This window comes from Cynocephalus volans, chromosome 7, assembly GCF_027409185.1.
Source record: "Cynocephalus volans isolate mCynVol1 chromosome 7, mCynVol1.pri, whole genome shotgun sequence".
NCBI lineage: Eukaryota > Metazoa > Chordata > Mammalia > Dermoptera > Cynocephalidae > Cynocephalus > Cynocephalus volans.
Window position 1 is genome coordinate 154,920,314 of NC_084466.1, and position 21,171 is coordinate 154,941,484.

At 38.5% G+C, this 21,171-nt stretch overlaps 1 protein-coding gene across 6 annotated transcripts in view; it reads left to right on the forward strand.

Annotated features, from left to right (window-relative positions):
* The first annotated feature begins 5,322 nt into the window (after positions 1-5,322).
* EDRF1 (erythroid differentiation regulatory factor 1) overlaps positions 5,323-21,171 on the forward strand; it is a 41,206-nt gene continuing 25,357 nt past the window's right edge. For 4 of the 6 annotated variants that reach the window (XM_063102035.1, XM_063102036.1, XM_063102038.1 and 1 more), the window contains exons 1-13: positions 5,323-5,482; positions 6,459-6,667; positions 8,288-8,354; positions 9,000-9,125; positions 10,269-10,393; positions 10,713-10,869; positions 13,801-13,902; positions 14,167-14,288; positions 15,018-15,129; positions 18,077-18,224; positions 18,303-18,411; positions 18,899-19,010; positions 20,442-20,702. In XM_063102035.1, coding sequence (XP_062958105.1) covers positions 5,384-5,482; positions 6,459-6,667; positions 8,288-8,354; positions 9,000-9,125; positions 10,269-10,393; positions 10,713-10,869; positions 13,801-13,902; positions 14,167-14,288; positions 15,018-15,129; positions 18,077-18,224; positions 18,303-18,411; positions 18,899-19,010; positions 20,442-20,702 — 1,749 coding nt within the window. In that variant the 5' untranslated portion in view covers positions 5,323-5,383. The remainder of the gene's footprint in view (positions 5,483-6,458; positions 6,668-8,287; positions 8,355-8,999; positions 9,126-10,268; positions 10,394-10,712; positions 10,870-13,800; positions 13,903-14,166; positions 14,289-15,017; positions 15,130-18,076; positions 18,225-18,302; positions 18,412-18,898; positions 19,011-20,441; positions 20,703-21,171) is intronic. The other 2 variants (XM_063102039.1, XM_063102040.1) reach the window with 1 other exon arrangement.

Genomic DNA, 21,171 nt, shown 5'->3' on the forward strand with positions numbered 1-21,171 from the left:
ACAGATAACCAGTGTCTCTCCTCAGGGGAGCATTGGTCTTCTCTGCCACACAGATGCTAAGGTTGGCCATCTGACTCATTTGGCCAAAAAAGGTGCGTGGCAGTGATGTTTGTCACTTCTGAGCAGCAGTTTAGGAGCTCGTTTACAGTTCACCAATCTGTCTCTCTCTCTCTCTCTCTCTGCCACTCCAACTGGCAATGCTCCAGACTGAAGCTGCTATATTAGCCTCAGTCCTGGATAGAGATGAACTAGTATAAGTATGTCCCAAATGTTGCATGGGACATACTTATGCTAAACATCTGGGACATTCTCACCCTAAATTTTTTTTCACTGTTTATCTGAGATTCAAATTTAACTTGGTGTCCTGTATTTTACCTGGCAACCCTGGTTGTAAACCACTGGCATTTGGGGATCATTTGTTTTGGCTGTATAACCCAAACTTACTTGGGCAACACACAGCTGACATAGCCCAAGGAAGGAGCACCTGTGTCAATCTGTATATTAAGTATTAATAAAGCTTAATTTTGCTCTTACTTAGCAGATTTTTTAAAAGTTACAGTTCTTCCTGTAGCCCAGGGGATTGTCTTTGGAGACCACGATCTTAAGGTGTAGTCTACAGGTCAAAGTTGTCAGAATCTCACTGAAAATGTAGATTCCTCAGCACTACCCCAGAGATAATGATTTAAAATCTGGAGGTGGCTAGAGGATCTTTTCCCTTAACAAGTTCCTCAGGTGATCATGAAACAAATGAAAGTTCCACTGGCCTACATCTGCAATTTAACTTTTCAGAAGGCTGCCTGAGCAGGAGGCCTGGGTACCAGTCCTGGCTTTGCTACTGACTAGCTTTGCATGATTTTCAACAAGTCAATTCAATTCTCCTTTCTCGACTGCATTGCTCTCAGCTAAAGAAGTGATTGGCTCAGATCATCTCAAATTTCTTCCACCTCTAACAGTCCAGGATCAGGAGTTAGAACCTTCCATGGTCCAACAAGTGAAGTAAATGGCTAAGACTGGTTAGGTGTAAGACACTAGGTCGAGAAGAAGACCATGGCAAACTAAAGAGCACATGTCCCAAATGTTCCCTGAGTTCAGAAGTTTTTAGAGTTTGGCATCCACTGCCACCCAGGCTGCATGGGAGCTTTGAGTGCCCTAGGCTCTTGCTTTTGGCAGCACCCCCAAACCACATATGCTTTACACATAATTGTCTTACTCTAATAGTTTTTGAAATGATTTCTGATTTTGCCTTGGAAAACACTGTGTGCAGTGAATAACTAAATGAATTTACGATTGACTGGGATTTCTCTCAAATCACACTGCATGCTGGGAGGAATTTTGCAAACTGAGAAAGTCTACAAATTGTTTTAGAATGGAACAAACTGTGTATCAACACCAACTTTAATAATTAATGACATTGCCACTGCAATATTTTGGAGCTACATCATGAAACATTTTTAGCTTTGATTTTGCAGATTAAAAAACTCTTTGGAGCCAACTACATTGTTTTTATGTCTCAAACATTTTGATGAGCGTTTTAAAAGTCTGTCAGCCCGAGTCATTTTCCTTCTATTGCCTAAGGGCTAAAACAGTTCTGTCGGCTGGTTCTGTGCCTGGTGTTGGTGAAACAGAGATGATCACAGGGGACACCCGCCTTTGAGAAGCTCACAGTCGGTGAGGGAGACATACAAACAGGTAATTTTTCTATAATGTGACAAGTGCAGGATAAAACGACACAAGCGATGGGAACAAAGAAAGGAACCTTGAGGGGAATGTAGGGGGAGGTGTCAGAAGAGACTTATTAGAGATGATACCTGAGATGCATCTTGAGAGGTGAACAGGAAAAAGCCAGGTAAGGAAGGAAAAGGTATTCTAGGCAGAGGAAAAGCACCAGCAAATATGGAGCTATGGTAGTAGTTGGAGCAGCAAACCATAAGCAGCTCATAACATTCAACAAACATTTTTTTTTTTTTTTTTTTGCCTTTTTCGTGGCCGGCACTCAGCCAGTGAGTGCACCAGCCATTCCTATATAGGATCCTAACCCGCGATGGGAGCGTCGCCGCACTCCCAGCACCGCACTCTCCCGAGTGCGCCACGGGCTCGGCCCTCAACAAACATTTCTTAAGTAGCGAGAGCGTCAGGCACTGGGGAGGCAGGTAAACATGTGAGGGCACCAGATGGCTGCAAGAACCAGGATGGCTGCACCCACAGTGCAGAGCAGACCATGGATGATGGAGTACATACATCCTCAGAGGGGCTGAGGGCTGGGGGTGGGTGCAGAGGGAAACGGTGCAGGCAGACACTGGTACAACACAAAAACGAACATAAATTAGTGTCTTAAAATATGAAATTCTGGAAGTAATGATCCATGTTTTCCCACATTATATTTCAATCACTTACATCAGAAACAGTGATAAAAAAAATAAAACAAAAACCACAGCACGTAAAAGTGCTTTTCCCTTTGCATAGGGAAAAAGAAAGAATTAATAAGCTCTCAGAGCTAGAGAAATGTATAAACTTTACGTAACCCAGATGTGCCCAATTCCTCCAGCCCTCAGGGATCTTTACGAACTAAATTACTCTACTGCTGGTCCTTTGTGTGGCTGCTGGAGACTGCACCGCCTCCTTAGGCTTCCCTCCACAAGAAGTCCCCAGAGTCCTGGTCCCCTCAGCCTCAGACCCTCAGCTCCTATGATCCTCTCTCTGTTGCTGATGTCTCTCTTTTCTGTGCTGAGTTACTGATTCTGTTTCTTTCTTCTCTGCCTGTTCACAGGCTGTTTCCAGTACATTTTCCCACCAGGCATCATCAACAAGGGTCCAGGCACTTAATCCTCAAGAGGCATGTAAAATATTTGAGTCCTGAGAAAAGAATTACTGCTACCTCAGGAAATCCCTTCTTACAACATTGTAATTATACAAGAAAACAACATAATATTAAAGATTATCAGAAGCTAAATTATATATGTATAAAAGCTTAATAAAATGCATTTTATTAAAAAATAATTCATCATCAGAAAGGAAAGATAGGAAAATAAAGAAAACTCTAAAGAATAAATTTTAAATCATTTTGTATTACCACTCAGATCTGCTTTTGTGGACACAGACACAGAAATATGACAAGTCCACATATTTTTTAAATAGGGATCATAATGTACATTTGCTTTTTAAAAATTTTATCAGTCAACATTATATGATGTACAATTTAAACGTTCTTGAATATTCTTGAAAAACAAGTTAATGGTTGCACAGGGCTTCTTTATTATGTACCAAACGTACATTTAACCATCCTCCTATTGTTAGATATTTAAGTTGTATTCAACTCTTTTTTCTTTTTATCAATACACAATGTAGTTGATTTTCATGTCCCTTTACCGATTCCTCCCTCCCCCTACTCCCGCCATCAACATCATATCTGTTCACTTGTCTTAAGTTCAAGGAATTGTGATTGTTGTCTTCTTCTCCACCCCTTTCGTTTGTGTATTTATTTATTTTTAGCTCCCACAAATAAGTGAGAACGTGGTATTTCTCTTTCTGTGCCAGACTTATTTCACTTAATATATTTTTTTCTAAGTCCATCCATGTTCCTGCGAATGGCAGTATTTCATTCTTTTTTATAGCAGAGTAGAATTCCATTGTGTAGATACACCACTGTTTCCTTATCCTCTCATCTGAAGATGCACATTTGGGCTGGTTCCAACTCTTGGCTATTGTAAAGGGTGCTGCAATAAACATGGGAGTCCAGGTATCCCTTCGACTTGATGATTTCCATTCCTCTGGGTATATTCCCAGCAGTGGAATAGTTGGGTCATGTGGTAGATCTATCTGTAATTGTTTGAGGAACCTCCACATCACTTTCCATAAAGACTGTACCATTTTGCAGTCCCACTAACAGTATAGGAGGGTTCCTTTTTCTCCACAACCTCATCAACATTTATCATTCTCAGTCTTTTGCATATTAGCCATCCTAACTGGAGTGAGATGGTATCTCAGTGTGGTTTTGATTTGCATTTCCCGGATGCTGAACGATGTTGAGCATTTTTACTATAGTAAATAACAAATACTTGCTAAAAAATTATTGGCTGCAAAATACAGAATGATAAAAATCAAAATCAATACAGTTGAAGTAAATGTCTACAAAATACACTATTACATCAAAATCATTTTTAAATTTAATTCATCAAAATGTTTTGTTACATTTGAAAACAATTTGTAAATTGAGCTTGCTCAGAGTCACAAGGATTCCTCAACTAGACACATAATAAGTTCTCAGAGCCACATGAAAATTACGAATTGAGATCCCCCAAAAATTCAAAGGCAAAATTTAAGTTTTTAAAAACTTTCCATATCTTACCGCAAAACAAATTTTTACCACATAGGAATATTTTATGAGGGGTGAGGCTCGTTAAAGGTTTGATATGATACTGGGTCCGGAGTCGGAAAGTCAGAGTGTAGACAGACCTTCAAAGGTTGAAAACAGGCCTGGCTATCTCCCTACCTCCTTGCTCCCCAAAGCACTAGCGTCCTTCCCTGGGAACTTGCGAGATGCAGAATCCCAGGCCCACCGCAGACCTCCTGATAAGACTCCCAGGAGTCCCCGCCGCAGGTCCACCTGGAACGCCCCGGGCCAGTTCCCCGGAGCCTGACGAGCCGTGGGCCGGCTCCGTGAGCACCTACGGAGGTGCCGCCTCCTGACACCCATTCGTCCCCGACCGTGCAGGGCCTCCCGTGCGCCTCCCAGCGCCCGTCTCCCCACGGAACCCCGCCGCGCCCACATTCTGGACTCGGGGGGGGTCCACGCAGGCATTGTGATGCAGGGGAGGACGCCGAGTCGGGGACCCCGGACTTGAGCTGCATCGCCCCCTCGCCTGGGCACGCCTTTCCCCTCCTGGGCCTCAGTGTACCCGAGTGTAGAACGAGGGGGCACGGAAGGCTGGGAAGAGGAGCGCTAACCCTTCACTAACACAAACACAGGGAGCCTCTGGGGGCGCTGAGAGCATCACTTCCCCTCCCCCGCGGAGAAAACACCTCGCTCCGACTGTCTCCGGAGCCCAAGTATTTGCCAACAAAGACGAGCGGCGTGGAAGAGGCGGAGCCTGGGCAACTGATACCGCGAGAAACGGCCTCCCGAAGAGATGCTGGCAGGCGCAGGCGCACTACAGCTCCCACCCCCGCCGCGAAGCGGGCAGCCGCAGCGGCAGGCGGAGCCGGGCCTCTGGGATACCACTCGCGAGATTTGAGCGCGTCAGCAACTCCTTCCGGTCAGAGACCGGAAGTGCGGGCTGCGGGGCGTTTCTGGCGCTTGCTGTGCGGTGCTGCCGCGCCGCTGGGGCCGGGTTCCTGTGGCGGCTTCGCGGGTCCCTCTTCGTCTCGTCTGCACTGGACGGAGGTGATGGGGGACTTCAGGGAGGCCGGGGCCGCGGCCCCGCCGGCTCTTCGGGAAGGTCTCAGCCTTCTGTCTCAGGGAGAGTCCGAGGAACCTTCTGCACAGGTGAGTTCTCCGCGGGGCGGCACCTGCCAGGGCTCCCGGAGCTGCGGGCCCGCTCCGCCGGAGAGGGACGTCACGGCTCACGGCAGCTTCTGGAGCCTTCTCCACGTCTCCCTGGCTCCCCAAACAGGGAGTGAAAGTCCGTGTGCCTGTCGCCAGGGATTCAGGTATTTACCTGCAAGTCATTCGTATCCAGAGCAGCACTGTCTCCCACCTTGGTGGTGACCGACTGGTGAGTTTGACACGATCTCTGCTCCGGAGAAGCGCACGTGTAAATACGCGGTGCCAAAATGTGGCACAGTCGTGCAAAGCTGAAGGGAAGAGAGAGAGTGCCAGGGAGGGACTCATCGAGAATGGGACCGAACTGATTCTTGAAGGGTGCAGAGTGTTTGCCAGGCCGAAAGGGAACCACGTGAAAGAAGGTTAGAATAGTGCACCCAGAGACCCAGCTCGCTTGGAGTGTGTAGTTGAAGACTGAGAAACCCCTAGTTCCTTGCTGTAGAATTAGAGGTTCAGAGTATTTGAGTAATGTACTGGCGAATCAATTACTAAACATTTGCTTAAAAACAAAGTCCCAGACTACTGTGTAAATGATGTATATTGTTGAAAGTAAAATACGTCTTCTTTAATATTGAAGAGAGATTTTATTAAATTTTGTATTTAATTAACATGAAACTCTTGAGTCTCCTTGGTTTCTGCTTCTACACTTTATGTGAATAAATTCTAAAAGGTTGGTTGGCCTGTTTCCTAGGTGGTAACCATGACTGTCATGCTCTTTGACTCATCTGTGTTCTTTGAAATGATGTGAAATGAGAGCTAAATAGGTGTGATAATTTATGCTAGAATTCAGTGCTATTAGTAACTGATAGCATATGTTCCTTGTGAAGCCTGATGTGGTGGGTTCTTGTTTTCTTTTTATAAAGGTGAGATTTTCATTCCTCATGGTGTTCATTAAAGTTTCATTCAATGTGTTAATTAGGGATCAGCTTTATTTCTTGGAGGCAATGAAGTGAAGAGCCGAGCTGTGGTGAAATACTCTTCTGCCCCTCCTCGAACAGCGTTTGCACGCCTGGAAGAGAAAACAGACTTGAAACTCCCACCTGCCAACTGGTTACGAGAGAGTGCCAAATTGGGGCCAGCAGGAACTACCATTCTTGGCAGTACTAAGAAAAGCAAGCCATTTTCAAGGTAAATATTAATCAATGGCATTTTTACCTGCTCCTCCACCTTCACCCCCACTTAAAACTCTTTAACTTTTAATTCTTTACATGCTTTGCATTTTAATTTGTAATGCACATTCATTTGCTGAGATTTTGCTTTAGAAAAAGATCACATTTGACTTTCAAAGCCTTTGTTTCCCCCAGTAATAGAATAATGTGGCAGTATGAAGCTATTAACTACATATGCTTCTTTCAACTCTATATCATATTAACAAAGATGAGTTTTGACCACTAAAGTTTAATCAGCTGTTTATTTTATCTAGTTTGCATACCTCTTGAATGTGAATACAAAGAATCAGCGTGGCACTTGAGGAGGAAAACCCTTAACCCTGCCTGATCTGCCCTGTAGAGTTGTTCATTAAATAGTGGTGGACTGTCTGGTCTGAAAAAGCCTGATGTAAAAACTCAGCATGTTGGGTGAAGTACACCCTTGACTTTGATACTGGAAATTCTCCTGGTCGTATTTACTGTCCATGTACTTGTAGGCCATTTAACATGTTGAGTTCTGGTTTTGTTTTATCTCTTGGTGATTCAACCTAAAATATTTCCATGTAACTTGTAGTAAGAGCCACAAACACATTAATACCTCATGAGCTAGTAGTTGGAAATTATCCTAATGTCTCAGAAGGTAAAAGTTATCCAGACTGTGGCTTGTTTGTAGGATTATTAATTCTAAAAAAAAAGTTGGAAATAACTCAAATATTTTCTTTTAGAAGAATGGCTTAATAAATTATGATATGTCAACACAAATGTTATGAGGTGATATGAGTGAGAAATATTGACTGTATACATACACTGTGCTAAGTATTTTATATGTTTATTTTGTTTAATTCTCACAACAAGCCTTTGAGATAGGCACTGTTAACTATTCTGCACATGAGAAAACTGAAGCTGAGAAAAGTTAATAACTTGCTTGGAATGCATAGTAAATCAAAAGTGCATGCTTTGAAGTCAGGCAGTCCTAGGTCGGTATCCTGATTCTCTGCCCTTTACTTTCCAGAAAATGGTGACATCAGCTACCTTTCAGACTTGTAGACTATAGATGTGCCTCATGTGGTACCTGGCATGAGTTGCGTGCATGAGTTGCGTGCTCAATTTAACATCTTTTTTCTTTTCTCCTTGTGGCTGAATTGGTGTCAGCTGCATTTTGTTCATTTTTTTTTTTTTTAAAGAGGAGTATTTTGTATCACTAGGAACACAATCCTGGAAACTAAAGTCCTGATAAATGTTTCTGTTTTTCTTATCTCCTCACTTAAAAAGAGTAAAGTCTTAAACTGTTTTCTCTTGGAATTTTTTTGCGTTTCATGATTACAGAAATAAAAATAATTTTTTTTATTCTCAATGTTTTCTACTATTTGCTTCTAATGATTATTACTATGTTTTGTCAAATCTAAGGTGCCATTGATTTTTAAGATGTCATTATTTTACATACTGCTAAGGAAGAACTAGCCAACTGTAATGGTGACAGAAATGTTAAAATGTGGAAAATGTGTATCCCAGAAGTGATGAAATGTCCAGTATTCTGTTATTTTGCTTGCAATGTTATGAGCATGACCTGTCAACCTGTGGTCTTTTGTCCCTTTGGTAGTTTTGGCATGGCATATGACTTCATTGATTCGGTGGGAAATGATGTGGATGTTGTCTCTGACTCTGAAGTAAGTGTTACTTATTACTTAATGTAATTTTGGGGGTGTTTTGTGCTAGGTGTTTTATATCATGCTTTGTTTTGTGGTCTTGAGAAATTAGTGATGAAATAAGTTAAAACTGATTATTGAATACCTTTTCTGTTAGTAAAATATCACTTTTTAGCACATCTCCTTTCCTCAAAGAGGAGAGAACAATCCCCCAAACACTGGCAGTGGCAGTAATACTGATAGTGATGATTGTATTTGAATAATAGTAATTGAAATTAATTATAATGTTTGGGATTGTTACTAGTTGAGAATTATCAATGGTATTTCTAGTAGTCTATTGATTCTTAGTTGGTGACTTTTATCTGATATGCTAAAAGCCTAGGTGAGTGCAACAATGTGACCTAATACGCCCTTAACTTTAAGAAATTCTATCGTGCTAAAATAAATGTTTGACTATCATTTATGTTAACAAATATGACTTATAAGGTGTAGGTGATTCTGGTCCATTTATTTGCATGTAGCTTTTTGTGTAAAGCACAGTTTGTATAACCTTAAGGAAATATTAAGGTTTGTTGTGCTTTAAATTGAATGAAGTTAAATTTTGAAAGATTCCAGATCACACTAAAGGGGTCTTTCTAAACTATTTTTCCTCTTAATTTTTTTAAGAACATAAAAAAGCTCCTGAAGATTCCCTACAGCAAGTCCCATGTAAGCATGGCAGTACACCGCATAGGAAGGACTCTCTTATTAGATGAGCTGGATATTCAAGAGCTCTTTATGCGATCATCTCAGGTAATACTTTTTATTGAAAACATCCAGAAAAGCATTTTCTTAACAACTTAGGCGCACTAGAAATATAATTTTGTTTCAAAGAAAGGCCAAAGTAGAAATGTAGTTGAAGACTTCAGCAATCAAGAAATGAAAAGTTTCACTGAATATTTAAAAAAAAAAAAAAAAAAGCTTTAATAAAGAAAAATAGAAGAGAGAGAAAGAGAGAGAGAATGAGGAAGAAAATTATTTTATTGCTACCAACAGCCAGGATTCTTTCTTAAAAGGAAAAGGATGAAGCTAATAAAGTTATGAAAAATCGGTGAAATTTAGGAGACTAGTTAAAATTTTTGAAAAATCCTTTGATGTCTCCATTAAAAGAGGTTCTCATATAACATGGCCAACATGTGAAATGTAAAAATGTTAAAAGCTATTTCTGTGAATAAAGTTATTAGAATTGATGGATTCGCTTAAAGCCTAGCTTCTCAAACTGTATGTTTGTACATGACTGTTTTTCTCCCATGTGTTGAGAATGGATACTTTTGTAAAATGTAATAACAATGTTCAGTTTCCCAAGGCTTACTCTCCATTTCTATACTCACTTTTTCGTGGACTGGTAACAAATAAATAGTTCGTGATCCTACCAGTCCATAGGGGCTACTCTTTAAAGAATATTCCTGCAATGCTTTGATAAAGGAAAATAAGTTACATTGATTTAAGTTGACACTTAACATAAATGTTTTTCCCTTTGAAAAGACAATAGTTCAGTTCAATTTATGCATATGTGCTGGGCACTGGACAAGGTCTTGGGATGTGGCAGTGAATGAATAAATTGCAGTGCTTGCTCCTCAGCAGCTCACGGTTTTGGGGTTATAAACGCATGTACAGATAATTTCAATACAGTGGGCTAGTGGGGCTTACTCCAGGTACTAAAGAAAATGTTAGAGTGGTCACTTCTCCCGGCCTGGCTTAGGGAGAGGAGGAAGACAAGGGTTTCCTAACAGAGGTGGTATGAACTGAGACCAGAAAGATAAATGATTTATGAGTATGTGTTTATGAAGCAGTATTCAAAAAATAAAGAGGATTTCTTGTAAAAGAATAATAGGTAGCAAGTTGTTTTGACTACATGTGTGTTGTATTTATTTAATGATATCTTATGTGGCTCAGACTGGTGATTGGACCTGGTTGAAAGAGTTTTATCAAAGACTAATTGATCAGAAATGGCAGAGGAAGAAAAAGAGCAAAGAGCACTGGTATCAGAAGGCTATTCTTTCCAAGTTTTTATATTACAGGTATTTGGCTACTTGTTTATTTTTATCTTAAGAAGAAAAATGAAATTACAATTTAAAATTTAGTTTGAATCTAGTAAAAGTAATTAAGTTTTGCCACCATGGAATTGTTTTTTTTTTTTTTTTTTTTAAATTTTATTTTGTCGATATACATTGTGGCTGATTATTGCTCGCCACCATGGAATTGTTAACACTTGTTTTACGTTTCTTTTTTACAAGATGTATGCTTGATTACAGAATCTAGTTTTTATCAGTGGGTGGACTGTTACATAAAGTTAACTTTAGTAACAATGTGATATTTTTTAATTTCTGATTTGGCTAGTATCAATGGTGATGGAACTGCTCAGCCTGTCCCACCTGCTGCAGAACAGCAGCAATCATCCAGTTCAGATCAGACGAATGACTCAGAAGGGGCTTCGTGGCCTGCCCCCTTTGAAATGCCGTCTTCAGTTCCTGAAGACCCCAGTGCTTCTAGTCAGGTTTGTTATTCCTTAAATACTAATCCAGTCAGCCCATTTAGGAAGACAAAACCAGTTATCTTGTTTTAAAAATATAGGCGAATGGGAATAAGAAATATTCTATCAATTCATGTTTCAAAATGAGAAAAAAATACCTTCTCTAGTTTTTCATAATAGAATTTACAAGAGCTCTTATGAATGGCTAGATCAGAATTTTTATTAAGTAATTTAAATTTTTAAAATAGCTGACTGGTATGTTTGATAATAGCTTCTTAAAGTCATAAGAATGCTATATAATATAGTGATATAGTATATTTTTAATTTTAGATATGTATTAGGTGTATATCAAATATTGAGACTTACAGGACTGTTCATAGTTTAAGTATTATACTGACCTTTTTCGCCTTAACCTTTAGTCAGATTGTTAGGCCTAAAATAACCCTTAAGATCTTCAGAGTGACATTCCTGAGACTTAGCTTACAATCATGTTATAAAGCATTTAGAAATGAAGAGGGAGTAGAATATGTTGTCTGTTTTGTCTCTTATATTCCTGGTTTCTTCTTACTGCTTGTTTGTTTATTTTTGTCCCTATTTTGTCTGTCAAAGAATAAAATAACTCCATAGATGTAAATTGTGGCATGTCTGTTTTCTGGAAAATACATTGATAAACCTGAAGAAGATAAAAATAAGATTTTTAAGTTGGTAAATTATGTTTTTTCCTCTTGCTGTGTTTTCCCACATTGAATACTATTCAACCAGATTGTTTCTAATCTTCACATAGGGTCACAGGAAGCAAACACATTTAACTTGATTTTAGGTTTAGTAGGTTTTAAAATAGAGAAACCTTCCCACAAAACTACATAATTTAAATGTTTTCCAAACGTGGAAAAACTATAAGGAAAAGGAAAAAAAGTAATTAACATGCAAGTCACATACTGGTAAATGCCCAGAGGTGGGGATGTTGTTTGATTGAGAAGGGACATGGTGGGTGCTGGCGGTGTCCCATGTTGTGATTTGGGTAATGGTTATGTGGGGAATTTGCTTTGTATTTAGCCATTATACTCTATTATTTGTGCTATGCCCTTTCCTATATGTGATTATATCTCACTGAAGAGTTTTTTAAAAAATTCATTTAGCGTGCATTATCTTCAAAACCCATGCTTTAAAAAAAAGACCACTTAACAGAAATATTATTTTCCCACTGTCTGCCTTGTGCTTCTCCCAGCCTATCATTCTATCCTTAGGAGTTACTGTGAAAAATCTCAGTGACTCTTGAGAACCTATAGACTTACATGTGGAGGAAGTGAACTGGCATTTATTTAATGCTCTTATGCCATGTACTTTGATATGTGTGTGTGTATAGATTTTTTTTTCATCCTTGGAGCTGCATATGTAGTAAGTTTTAAGGGTATCACTTTACAAATAAGCAAACTAAAGCTCATAAAAAGCAGATGTTTTTCCATGGTTGTATAGCTTGTGAAGTCTGAGCTAGGGTTTAAACCTAGATCTTTCTGACTTCAGAGGCCTATTCTTACAGCAGTACTCCTCTGTGTCCAAATACTCCACACATGTTTAGGAGGGCCCTACATGCAGTCAGATTGTCTTAGCAATGGCATACCCCTAAGCAGAGCTAGCCTGCCATAAAAATAATCTTTTACAGATTATTTTTCTTATATTATATTGCCTAAATTTTGACATTTTGAGATTTATTTATGTTTGCAAACTATTACCTCGTGAATTCTTGTTCCCCAAACTAAAACTGCTAGTTTGAGGCCTTTGTTAAGCAATAATAGAGGGTAAATAGGTGTCTGTGGTATGGTCTTTGAGCCAAACCTTTATTGAGAACATTGTAACCTGTAGAGCCCAGACTCCCACTAAAGCAAAAACCTGGCAAATATAATTTTGGAAATTGGTCCAGAGGTTGATAACTTGTCTGCATAAACAAATAATAAAATGAAAGGCATTTGAAGTTCTCTTAGGACTCCTCAGGGAGAAGACAAGACACAGCAGCAGTACTGGAGATCTCCCTGTGCTTGCAGTCAAGCACACTTTGCAGACAGGTGCTGAGCTGACTGGCATGTGAATAGATGAGAAGACAGAATTTCATGGAATGAGCAGCACATACATGCCTGTCTCAGGGTCTGTTGGGTCATTGACATTAAAGGTTTAAAGTAGTGTTTCCTAATGGCAACTATCCTAATTGTTGGAAAATTGAGTGGTAGACTGAATTTACCCAGTGTCAAAGGGACCTCTTCTTAAATGTTTTCCAAAATATATTCCGTAGAATATATTAAGAACAACAGGTGTTCTGAAATTAAATATGTTTGGAAACATCAGATTATGCAGAGGTGAAGTAGATTTTTATACTGAAGGATGGCTTAGAGATTTTCTTTGGGTTTTTTTGTTGTTTGTTTGTTTGTTTGTTTGTTTTAATGGCAATAAACATTGTTACTCTCCAAAGTGAGTATTTGGCAAGCAGCATTTTCCAAACCTGACTCTGGAAAATTTTCACTGAGGATCCCAGGAACTAGTATTCTGTGAAACACACATTAGGAAATGCTAAACTGGAAACTGTGACAATGATAAGTGTCTCAAAACTATGGCTGAGGTATCTTAGGAATTTTTTAATTCAGTAGAGATGGGGTAGGTTGAAAGAGCACTGGTATTCATATTCACAAAAAACAAAAAAATGAAAAACTTTGAAAGCTTAAAATAATCTTTAATCTTTCTCATTTGAGTAAGATCTAAATGTGATTAGCTTCTTATAGTAACTATGATAATTAAGAGCTGAAACAAAGCACCTAGTGATGAGTGTTATGATTTGTATTAGCTTTAATTCACAAAGGTAGATTTGGTGTGTGCTTTGAATGTTTAGGTGATACTCTTTAAAAATAGGTCAATTTTAGGAAATGTTGGCAGCAGAATCACTCCTTATCCTTGCACTTTTCACAGGGAAGTGAGCCTCTTGAACCCTCATACATAGTGGGGCATGTGGCCTCAGCACCCAAAGAACAAAACCTGACTACTTTATTCAATGACGGGGAGAACAGTCAGGTATGCTTTCCATGGTGTCCAGGCTGAGACACCTAATCCCCAGTCTACTCTGTCATTTAAAAACCAGTCTAAATTGGAACTGATAGGGAAAAAAATCCACTTGATCCTGAAAATTGCTTTCTAGACATCTCTGTGATCTTATAACTCTGCGACTTTAATTTGCTTTGTCTCCTTTGTCTTTTCGTTTTTCTAGTCTTTCTGTGGATCTTGGGGGGAAATTATGAATCTACTGTTTATTATATTCTTTCCTACTTTAAATCAAAGGGTCTTAAAAATGATTTTGTTCGGAATATTTTGTGGACGTTTGAAGATATCCATATGTTGGTCGGCTCCAACATGCCTATATTTGGAGGAGGCAGATATCCAGCAGTCAGCTTACGTCTCAGGTAAACCAACCTCATACCCTCAAGCTTATGTTATTTAAAGTTTTCCTTTAGAATCAGTGTTCCATCTTCTTTCCCTTGTCTCTTTGGGCATCCTCTTCTTTTTCTAGGTTTTTTCACCTCCCTCCTTTTCCTGCCAATTAGAATGGCCACAGTGAGGAAGGAGCTTTTATCAGCAAACGCTGAAAGCCCTGTAGCTAAGTCTTCATTCCAGACCTAATTGAATAGAGTCAGAGGTCCGTTGGACTGGCCTAGTCTTATGTTTGAATCAACAACTTGTGAGAATACAAATAGAGTTTACTGAATTAGTTAAGGAGGTGGTTTGCCAGCTTCGTATTAACTGGTCATGAGCATTTTTCTTAATGCTTATGTGTATTTGTTCACATTAGCCAGCGTGAATTCTGACTTGGGCATTTTCGGGTATGATAGTTTTTCCACAGCTTCTGTGAGGAGCATGCACTAGGCTTACAGTTATCTCCCATCATATTTCCTTCTATTCTTACTGAACGCTTATCAACACCAGTTAGAAATACAAACAAAGCTTTTGGAAGGATGCTAAGCATAATGCAACCACTGAGCTACATATGCGTATCTTATCAGCAAAGAAAGCATATATGGCATTTTCCATTTGGGGGAATAGGTTAAACTACTTAAGTGGGGAAATAAGTCTCAGATGATTCATTACAGAACATCTTAATTAAACCAAATAACAGTTGAAATGTATATTTTTAGGGATAACAACAAACCAATTAATGTGCTAACTGGAATTGACTATTGGTTGGACAACTTGATATGCAATGTACCAGAGCTTGTGATGTGTTTTCATGTAAATGGAATTGTACAGGTAAGATACAGTGTGACTTTTCTAATAATCTCTCAAATGCCAAATTGGTGCAGAAAGTACCTCACCAAAGTTTTTAAGGCCCTTAAATACTAAGGTATATTTTTGGCAGGGAAGATAGCTGTGAATAAACTGGAATTTGAGTGTTTTCCCATTTAAATTGGTGATATTAGGATTCTAGATGTTACATGAGTATAATTTTACAGGTAATTTGTAGGAGGTCATAAATATACTTAAACCTACATTTGTAGCTATAGAATTCATAGTAATTAACTGAAAGTGTCTCTATATTGGAAGTGTTTCTTCATTATGCAATTATCTACTCAGCATATGCAAAGTTTTGGGGAAAGGCCACAGTGAAAATTTCATAGGGTAGATAGATAGCTTATGTAACAAATTCTTACTAGTGAAAGGACGAGTCACACCAGTTGACGATCCACCGGAGAGAGCTCGTTTATTAGGCGGCACACACACACACACATATATATATAGGGCTTTTAGGGAAGGCTGATTGGCTTAAAATACAATCCCTACTTAGCATACCGCATGGGGCTTGGGGTGAGCTGATTGGCGTGCGATTCGCGCCGGCGGGAAGGAGAGTATGGAAGAGAAGGGCAACCAGCGCCATGATGGGGTGTGGCCGAGAAGGACTTATGTGATCAGGGTGTGATCCCTTGGGGCATTTGGGTTCTTATATTCCTCGGTGTGATCCCTTGGGGCATTTGGGTTCTTACAACTAGCACATTTTGCTAAGGAGACGCTTTGTCTCTATTGTACATGTTGGGGGAAAACAGAATAAGTTTGTCACTACTCAGAAAGAGATAATCTCATGGGAAATAAGGATGTGCAGAGAGAATAGTTGGAAACAGTAGATAAGTATTAAAAGTGTAGAACACACAGAAGTCTGGATAATCAGAGCAGGGTGAGATCACTTCTGTTTCGGTCTGAGAGAAAGACCTTGGAAGAAATGGGATCTTAACTGGGTTTGGAATGATTAGCTAGTATCTTTAAAAAGAAGAGCTGGAGCTTAAAAGACTAGAATCAGTAAAGGAAGGAATGGATGATAAATCCAGCATGGAACACAGATTCACATAGCAGAATAGTTTGAAAAAGTCATGGCCAAATAACAGAGCATCTAAAATGCTGAGCTAAGAAGTTTGGACTTGGTTGGTTATCTGGAATAAGGGAGGGCTTTGCATCTGGGAGGTGAAATTTGTTGTGTTGAAATTTAATTTGGAGATAGCATGTAGGACAGGCAAGGAGGACTTGGAGACAAGAAGACTGGTCAGGCATTGTACTAGTTTGCAAATAATATAATGTACTTAAACTGCAAAGGAAACATTGAGAATCCACAATTTATTGAGTGTGTATTTTGTTCCAGACACTTTGCTAAGTGCTTTACATGCATTATTTTATTTGATCTTCTTAGCTAGCTCTTGTACTGTTATTCCCATTTGATGAAGAGGGAAACTGAGGATTAGGGAGCTCAAGTGAGTTGTGCAGGATCACATTCCTAGTAAGTAGTGGTGCCAGTATTTGAGCCTATATCTGGCTGAGGCTATGATTTTAACCGTAATACTCTGACACAGTGATTCTTATCCTGGAGTGTGCATCAAAATCACTTTTGGCCTCTTAAAAAATACACTTGCTTGGGCCCCCAGTGTTCCAGGACTGGTGAGATCTGTGCATCTGTCTTTTGGGAGAGCTATATACACGATTCTGATTTGCAGCCTTGATTGAGAACCACTGTTATACTGTCACTCTAAATGGGAACATTTAGAGAGAGGCTGCGCCGAGGGACAGGGAGTGGAGGGTAAAGCATTAGTGAGGAGGAGAGAGAGGAAGAGTCACAGAGAATTGCACGTTTCAGGGACTAGAATAATGGTGGTACTTTCACTAAGATAGAGACATTGAATTGGTTTAGGCAGGGAAGAGAATATGTTTTTGTCACGTTAAGTTTGAGGAAAGCATAGAAGTGTTTAGTGAGCATTTTGAAGTTACAGCCATTAGAGAAGATAGGCTACAGAAATAAATTGAAGCATCATCTGCCTAGATACTGTTAGATTTCATCACCAAGAGAATTTATTAAAATCAAACATTGGAGCCTTTCCCCGTACAGATGAAGAGGGAGAGGGGAGGAGGACCAAAACAGTGCAGTGTGAAATACAGGAGCGGAGTGTTTTAAGGAAGAAAATAATCAACATTGGGGACTTTAAATGAACCAAGAAGGATGAAAACCAGCCTTGGGTAACTCTGCTTGGTCTTATATTACAATTGACTTGGAGTTTCTAGTTTTAGAGTACTTCAGAAAATGTGGTAAGAGGTGTCACAGGAATTGTACACAGAAGACAAGTTAGAAAAAAATACTGAGTCGCTTTAAATAGTGGTAGTAATTTCTGTGCAGTCTTTACTTCTGTTGCCACCTCCACCCCGCTGTGCTCCATCCCTTTAAAGGAAGAGTCAGTAGCTCAAGGGAAGAGAATTGTCTTCTGGAAAAACTTCTCAAGTGATTCTGTTCCCTTGAACCACTGATTCTAGTGGCTGGGGACAGAAATGTCCAGAAATACATATTTTTAAAAAGCTTGCTAGGTGAAGTCTACCTTTATTTACCATCTTCCCAGTTGAAAACCATTACGGTGGACTAGAAGAAAGTTTTCAGTACAATTTGTTCCATGTTAGAATAGAGGTAAGATCATGCCTAAATCTGAGGTTCCAAGTCTGGTAGTAATTCTCCCTTGAAAATTATTCTAGTAATTGCCATTGTTGATGGGGGTGGATCAGATTCCTTTGGAATACTGGAGAAGAAAAAAGATTGAAAACCACTGGTTTGAACTCCTTCATGGTGCATCGATCTTTATTTGTAGGATTTATATATTTGGTTGCTTTTTAAAAAGAAAGATGTTGCTGCCTCAGATTTTTTCTTAAACTGCCTGCCATCTGTGTTTTACAGAAATATGAAATGATAAAGACAGAAGAGATTCCTAATCTGGAAAATTCTAATTTTTCTACTAAAGTCATAAAAGACATTGCACAGAATATCTTATCATTTCTGAAATCCAATTGTACCAAAGAAGGACATACCTATTGGCTTTTTAAAGGTAAGCTAATTCTTGGGATGAATAATAATTGATGTGGGTGACTACTGTAAAATGAGGTTTATTTGTTTTTCTTTTCAGCAAGCGGCAGTGACATAGTGAAGCTCTATGATCTCACTACTCTTTGCGAAGAAACTGAAGACAAATACCAAAACCCATTCACAATGCCAGTGGCCATTCTCTTATATAAGTGAGTGCGTTAAGAATTTAAGATGAATCAGTAGCCTTTTTTTTTTTTCTCTTTCTTTCTTTCTTTCTTTATTTATTTTTGGTGGCTGGCCAGTATTAAGATCTGAACCCTTGACCTTGGTGTTATCAGCATCATGTTCTACTGAGTGAGCTAACTGGCCAGCCCTTGAAGTAGCCTTATATAAAATTTTAAAGTGTATAGTCACACTATCCAAGCCAAAGCTTTTAAATACTTTTTAGGTTTTTATGGGGGGGGGGATATATACACACACATACAGATGTGTGTTTGTAGATATGATATACTGTACCAAATATTACTCAACTTCCTTTGAAAGCATAGTATAAACTTTGGGGAGGTGAGTAAAATACAATATTTAGTTGTTTCTTATAGTCCTTATTCTGTTGGAAAGAAACAAGAATGTGTCTAGACTTGAGTCTTGCAAAGAATGATGAATGAGGAGTGACATTGATATAAACATTTCTTTTAGGGTTGCTTGCAACATGATGATGAAGAAGAATCAAAATAAGAAACACTATGGGACTATTAGAACTTTGCTTCTTAATTGTGTTAAATTGTTGGACAAAAGCAGGCATCCTCAAGTAAGATTAACATTTATATGTTCTCTTAAAAAGTTCTAGCATTCTGTCAGAGATTTGTTGCCTGGACAGTAAAGCCTTTTGATTCATATTCTATAACTACCCTATCCAGTATGGCAGCCACTAACCATATGTGGCTATTGAGCACCTAAAATGTGCTTAATCTGAATTGAGATGCACTGAATTATGTAGATTTTACATGTGTATGTGTGTGTACACATTACATGTTGAAATGATAATATTTTGTATATATTGGATTAAATATAATATTAAAATTAATTTCACCTGATTTTTCTGTTTTAATGTAGCTTCTAGAAAATTTAAAATATTGTATGTGGTTTACATTACATTTCTCTTGGACAGCATTGTTCTATAAATTTAGAACTCATGTAATTCTAACAGAGTAGTGCTGTTTTTTCTTTGTTTTATCACTATATAGAATAGAAGGTGGAAAACTTATAGTAGTATTTAAAAGATCCATTCACATGAATGGACCTTGTTATCAGTTTGTTAGTATAAATAAGGTTCACATTCCAACTTCAGTGTTTAAAAGCATCTGTTATAGTATTCTCTCTGTCATGCTCCCTACAATTTTACCACTTTTATCCTCAGATGTCTGTATTTGACAACTGTATTTTTGGTATAAAGCTAATTGTTGTATCCTGTTAAATTAGAAAAGGTATATAGCATATGCAGGTTTTTTTTTAATACCCAAATTATTTTTAATTGTAGCCACATCCAGTTTGGAGATAAAGATTATCCTAGAGACCAAACTCAGAGAATTTCTTTTTGAACAAAATGTCAAAACAATTTCTGATTTAAATATCTAATTGCTAATTGTGGTGGTAGTGTTTGGTGGAACTTGAATGGTTTATGTAAAAATCAGAAAATGGTGTTAAGACTTTTAAGTGTAATTAAGAATCAATAAAAGAGTGGAATAAATGGTAATATGTAAATGCTAATTTTAAGAGATATCAGGATGGTCTTTTACCTCTTTAATCTAGTGGGATTTCCCCCCCTAGAACTATAGATTGTGTAGTAAATATTAGTAAACTTGTATTCATAGTTTGTAAAGGGAAATTCTGATTGTCACTTCATATGGGGTGGTATTTGCTAATATTTTAGTTATGACATTCTACACGTAAAAGCTTTTATCGCCAGTGAAATACAGTTGCCGTCTTTTGTAAGAGGAAGGGTGGAATAATTTCAGGAAATAAGAAATATATCAACCCATGAGGATTTCACAGAGCAGATCCAGAATATTTGTAACTTTGAATTGGGAACATTTCTGTGTGTATTACAGTCTGCATGCTAGAAACAGCCTATTTGCAGACCTTTTCCTGAAATTTGTTAATATGGTAGTAAAATTCATTCCACTTTAGATGAAGAGACAATTTTGATAGTCACTTACACATTTTTTTTCCTTTTTATAAGATTATTGCTTCAGCCAATTACATGCTTTCAGAACTTTTCCAATTGGATGAGCCTAAAAAAGAAGAAAGTTCAGAATCTCCTTTAAATGAGAATTCTGATGAAAGTTACAGTGAAGAGGAGGAGGAGATGCCAGACAGCGATGAAAATGGATCCTACAGCACCAGCTCTGATCCGTCAGATGATAACAAAGCAGTAGCTATAATTAAGTCTGTTGGAGAATTGTCGGTACCAGAAAAATACAAATCCATTCATCAAATCAGAGTAAGCACGTTAAAATTTGTATTAAATTTTTATCAGTAGAAAAACAGACAGTTGTTAATTAAATATATAGGTAGCCTCTCAAAAGATAGCATTGTTTCAGTAAATCCTTCATGGTCCAGGGTCTAATAATCATTAGCTTTATAAAATCCAAAACTTGGTTTTATAATTGTTCCAGAGTAACTGACCCACATTTTGCAAGCCTATGGTAGACAAATGTGTAAACCAGACATCCATAAATTAATTTTTATGTAGGGGATTTTGCTTTCCAGTGACTGGTATGTAATCATAATCATGTCTCCTGACCAGGGCACTTCTGTCCAGTTTTTGGTTTGCTTTAAAACCATATATGTAGGTTGTTTGGTGAACATAGAATCATGATAGAGAAGGGGATAGCTCTTTGAACCACATGTGTAGACATTTTCCCTATGCTATATAGGCCAGTACTTTTTGTGTGACCATGGTCGTGTCT